Source organism: Chinchilla lanigera, unplaced genomic scaffold, assembly GCF_000276665.1.
Source record: "Chinchilla lanigera isolate Chin_1 unplaced genomic scaffold, ChiLan1.0 scaffold00187, whole genome shotgun sequence".
Lineage (NCBI taxonomy): Eukaryota > Metazoa > Chordata > Mammalia > Rodentia > Chinchillidae > Chinchilla > Chinchilla lanigera.
Window position 1 is genome coordinate 289362 of NW_004955588.1, and position 5426 is coordinate 294787.

Here is a 5426-nt window from a genome sequence, read left to right on the forward strand (position 1 = left end):
GCACCACTGAGGTATATCCCTGACCCTAAAAAAAACAAGTTTTATCTTTCTTTTCTCTCTCTCTCTCTCTCTCTCTCTCTCTCTCTCTCTTTCTCTCTCTTTTTCTCTCTCACTTTAGGGATGCTCATATGTTAAATGAAAACGAAATAAAAAATCTCTGCACAGGGACTTGTATGCAGACACTTAGAAAACTAAACTGTTTTACTCCCAAGTAACAGGATAGTAAATGGTGGTAGCGGGGTAGATATTATGTTTTTCTCATTACATCTCTGTGTTTTTTTGTTTTTAAGACAGTCTTCTTATGTACTGTAGTTGGGGCTGGCCTGAAATTCACAGCAATCCTCTTGCCTCAGCCTCTTGAGGGCTGGGATTACGGGACTGCCTACCACGCCCACCCTCATTACATTTTTATATGATTTTTTACTTTTATTTATTTATTTTTGTCTATTTTTTTCAGATCTTTTTTATTTTAAAGAGTAAAAGAAGGATAACATAGAAATAGAGGGGCTTACCGAATTACAGACAAAGTGGTAGGAAATTATCAATGGTTGTTATTTTTGTCTTTTTGAGGCAGGGTCTCGCTATGCAGTTCAGGCTGGCCTTGCACTCACTTTGTAGCTCAGGCTGGTCTCGAACTCGCGAACGATCCTCCTGCCTCAGCCTCCCGAGTGCTGGGATTATAGGCGTGCGCCACCACGCCCGGCATTATATGATTTTTTTAAAAAATGGCGATCGCAGTTAAACGTAAGGCCTGGCGAAAGCTAGAGCTAAGCGCCCTACCACTGAGCAACACCTTCAGTGCTCATCTTGACATGCTTTGATAATCTCTACAATTTGTACTAGTTACGTAATAAAAACCATCTCAAGCAAAACTAAGACGGAAGAAAATCAAAATCTAATAGTGTTTGAGGGCTATCTTTACACAATAAATGCAGTTTTACGGCCATCTGTGGGGGCGGAGCTTCTGTACATCTGGCCACGCCCACTTCGTTTTACCAGTCGCCTCTCACCATTGCCCGGGGGAGGCCCTACTTTAACGCATGCGTACTCAGCTTAGTTTTCCGTAGCCTCTGAGGGGCGCCGGGTAGCTTCGGATTTGACCCCGTCAGGCTACCGTCGCGGTGACCGGAACAGCACATTTGCTTCCGGGCCTCCCTTTTGCTTCCCCGTCCCAGCATCACGCTGCTTCCCCTCCCCTCTCCCGCTCCCTTTTCCCTTTGGTTTCGCTCTTTCGCCTTGAGGCCGACCCCTAAGTCGTGAGTCTGGGGTCTGCTTGGTGAGAAACCCTTGGTAGCTGGAGTAGGGGAGGTGTGAAGAGTATTGCTAGCTAAGGAATTTAGAGACCAAAAGCTTGTCTGGGATGTTTTGTTTGTAAGAAGCCGTTGGCCGAGCGTGAGAAGAAAGTCCGCCCGGAGAGGCAGGCGGGGGCGGGGTTGAGCGGAGGGTGGGACGCGCCCCTAACAAGGGTGGGGGTGGGGGTGGGCCTAGGGTAGTGGAGGTGGTGAGGACCGGCCTTGCGATCGAACGTTACTCTGGTATGGGTTTTTCTTGTAACCGTTTGTCCAAAAAGGGAGTTGAGGCAGATGAGTTCTTTGGCTTTTAGATGCTAGATAGCCGGATTTTATTGCTTTACTTTACTTTGGGGAAACCTTTTTAGTGCAGGCTTGTGTGTTTTTAAACGTGGTAGACTTTTTGTTTTGTTCCAGTGCGGGAGTGGAACCCAGGACCTCACTACCACGGAGTTACGCTCTCAGCGTGGTAGACTCTTTAAAAAGCAAATTTTCACACAGAAACAAAGCAATATGAGAGAAACAATTGGAAAACATGGAACTAGTGAATTACAAATCACTTTCCTCAGATGGGAGGGTTCAAGTTAAGCATATCGTTTCGACAGATTTCTCTCAGTCACTCAAGGAAATGTTAGATCAGAGAAATATTTATAGTGTAGATTGCTTGTTTTTAGTTTCCTGAAATGTTAACTTTGAGTAACTCCTTATTGCATAATTAATGTTTTCCATGCGCTCAAACCTTTTTTTTTGGAGACAGGGTCTTCCTATGCAGTTTAGGCTGGCCTTGAACTCACTTTGTATCCCAAGCTGGCCTCAAACTCGTAGTGATTCTCTTGCTCCAGCCTCTCGAGTGCTGGGGTTACAGGCATGCGCCACCATGCCCAACACACTCAAACTTCTGAACCTTCTTCAGGCCTTTTGGCCTATAGCAAATACCGAAAACGCCACAAGATCTCAGCATCAGGTTTTGGAGAATGGGGAGAAAGAACATAGACTATTTGAATAGCAGGTAGCAGTCAGCCATGAATTTTCTTAGGAGACTGAAATTCTCTATTAATTGTGGTTGATGAATCCAAAGTAATTTCAGTTTCTTCTTGATGCAAAGGACAAAATCATGTCTTCCATCCCTGGGTGCATTGGTTTGGATGCAGCAACAGCTGCAGGGGAATCGGAAGAGATTGCAGAGCTGCAACAGGCAGTGGTTGAGGAGCTGGGTATCTCTATGGAGGAACTCCGGCAGTTCATCGATGAAGAACTGGAAAAGATGGACTGTGTACAGCAGCGCAAGAAGCAATTAGCAGAATTGGAGACATGGGTGATACAAAAAGAATCTGAAGTGGCTCATGTAGACCAGCTCTTTGATGATGCATCCAGGTGAGGACTAAGTGGGAAGTAGACAGAAATCTGTCCATTGCAGACATTTTTGAGTATAATTATTCATGGCATTGTACTAAATACTTTCTCCTATACAGAATATAGTAGAAAAGTTGTATGGAACCTTACTCTCAAAGTTTATGGTCTGAAATCTGACCTCATAAGAACGCATATATATGTATATGTGTACATACTCTGAGGTTTGTTGTTTTGTTTTGTCTTTTTGAGACAGGGTCTCAGTTCAGGCTAGCCTTGAATGCACTGTGTGTCCCAGGCTGGCCTTAAACTCATGGCAATCCTCCTGCCTCAGCCTCCTGAGTACTGAGATTACAGGCATGCACCACCATGCCTGGCTTACATTGTTGTTTTGTTTTTTTTTTTTTAACCTATCAAAGACTAACTTCCAACCAACAGTAAGAAAGACTAAGTTTTAAATCTTTTCTTTCTTCCCCTGTACTCTATGATGTTGTTTTTTGTTTGGGGTTTTTTGTTTTGTTTTGTTTAACCCAGGGTGGCTTTGAACTCGAAGCAGTCCTGCCTCAGCCTCCTAAGTGCTAGGATTACAGGGTGCACCGACATGCCTGGCTAGCATGTACTCTTTTTTTTTTTTTTTTTTTTGGTCTTTTTGAGACAGCTCAGGCTGGCCTTGAGCTGACTTTGTAGTCCAGGCTGGCCTCAAACTTGCAACAATCCTCCTGCCTCAGCCTCCTGAGTGCTGGGATTACAGGCATATGCCACCATGCCCAGCCTGGCTAGCATCTAGAACAATTGCTTTGCTTACAGTCATCCAAAGACTGAGGATGCAACTATGGAACATTAAGTTCCTTGAGGTGGGATGAGGCTCAGTGGTAGAATGCTTCTCTAGAAAGCACAAGGCCCTGGTTTTGATCTGCTATACTGGGGTGGTGCAGGTTGGGAGGAGTTCCTAAACCTTCTAGATTTATCTTTGAGACCCTAGATGTCACTTGGGTTACAGTTTCAAATAACAGCAAAGTAAATAATAAGGTAGAAAGTATTGTACTTTGGGCTTACTTTGGAGTTTTGAGGAACTAATTTGGAAAACCAAACCACTATTTAAAATATTTTTTTTTTGTGGGAAAAGCATTCTAAATAGAGACACTTTGGAATGTGCAGGGCCCAATATTGAGAACAGTCTATACTTAAATATATGTATATAAACTGTAAGGCTCCCCTGCTGGCTTTGACGTTTTCTACTGTGTTCCAATATTAGGGCAGTGACTAATTGTGAGTCTTTGGTGAAAGACTTCTATTCCAACCTGGGATTACAGTACCGGGACAGTAGCTCTGATGATGAAGCTTCCCAGCCTACAGAAATAATTGAGATTCCTGATGAAGATGATGATGTGCTCAGTATTGATTCAGGTAAGACATGAGGTTTTTCGGTAGGGAAGCCTCAGGATTGAAGTAGAAGAAAGAGAGATAGATGATAAGAGAAAAAAAAAACGGTTGTCACTAGTCCATATTCCAAACTGTCCAGAAAAAAATGTATCCAATACGGTACTCTTAATACTTTACCCATCCCCATTCTTTGTAACCTCTGTTTTAACTTTCCTTGCTTTTCTTTATAGGTGGCATCACATATGTATGTATCTCCAAACAGTAAATTTTTCCTGTTTTTTTAAAGTTTTATCAAGATACTTACATACCATAAATGTAACCATTTTAACTGGTGTTATTTGAAGTTTAGTGCATTTATATGGCAATCCATTTTTAGAACATCACCCCCAAAAAGTTCCGTGTGCCTGTTTGTTGTCAGTCTCCGTTATAACCCCCGGCAACTACTGCTATGTTTTTTCTCTATATAAGTAGATGTATACAGTTGGTATTTTTTTTGCGTCTGGTTTCTGTCAGTGTTTTTGAAGTACATTCAAGTTGCATGTGTCAGTAGTTTTGGACTTTTGGCGGGGGCGGGGGGGGGGGTTCTGGTACCGGGAATCAAATTCACCACCTTGCGCTTGCCAGGCAGGCGCTGTGCCACTGAGCTAAATCCCCAGGCCCAGTTTTGGACTTTTGAGGGGAATGATCTTCAGTTCTATAGATGTGCACTGTGTTTTTATCCATTCCATAGTTGATACACATTTGGACTATTGCTAGTTTTAGCTGTTATGAATAATGCTGCTATAAACGTGTGTGTGTATATAAATCTTTTTGTGGGAATTAGGCTAAGTATATGATTGACTTCTCAGGAAACTACCAGACTATTTTTCAAAGTGGTTGTACCATTTTACATTCTCATTAACAAAGTGTGAGCGTTTCACTTTCTGTGCATCTTTGCCATTGCTTGGTATTGTGAGTTTTTCACTGTAGCAATTCCAGTTAGTATTTGATGGTATCATTATTATCACTGTAGTTTGCATTTCACTTATGACTAATGATGTTGAATATCTTTTCATGTACTTATTTGCCACTCATATATATTCCTTAGGGGAAATAACTATTTAGATCTTTTCCTTTCTTAAAAAATTTGGTTGTCAGGGCCAGGGATATAGCTTGGCACAGTGCCTGGCTGGCAAGCGCAAGGTCCTGAGTTCAATTCCTAGTACCAAAAAAAAAAGAGCATTTAAGCTGGGCATCATGGCACGTGCCTGTGATCCCAGCATTTGGAAGGCTGAGGCAGGAGTATCACCGCAAGTTCCAGGCCAACCTGGGCCACATAATGAGTTCAAAGCAGCCTAGACTACATAGTGAGACCCTGTCTCACAACACAAAAAAAAAAGGCATTTATATACTCTAGGTGAAATT

At 42.6% G+C, this 5426-nt stretch overlaps 1 protein-coding gene across 6 annotated transcripts in view; it reads left to right on the forward strand.

The window, feature by feature from the left end:
- The first annotated feature begins 1135 nt into the window (after nucleotides 1-1135).
- Nucleotides 1136-5426, forward strand: part of Setdb1 (SET domain, bifurcated 1) — a 47942-nt gene continuing 43651 nt past the window's right edge. For 3 of the 6 annotated variants that reach the window (XM_005414466.2, XM_005414469.2, XM_013509911.1), the window contains exons 1-3: nucleotides 1136-1276; nucleotides 2395-2663; nucleotides 3895-4046. In XM_005414466.2, the coding sequence (XP_005414523.1) occupies nucleotides 2404-2663; nucleotides 3895-4046 (412 nt within the window). In that variant the 5' untranslated portion in view covers nucleotides 1136-1276; nucleotides 2395-2403. Of the gene's footprint in view, nucleotides 1277-1466; nucleotides 1536-2154; nucleotides 2299-2394; nucleotides 2664-3894; nucleotides 4047-5426 lie in introns of those variants that run through there. The other 3 variants (XM_005414467.2, XM_005414468.2, XM_013509910.1) reach the window with 3 other exon arrangements.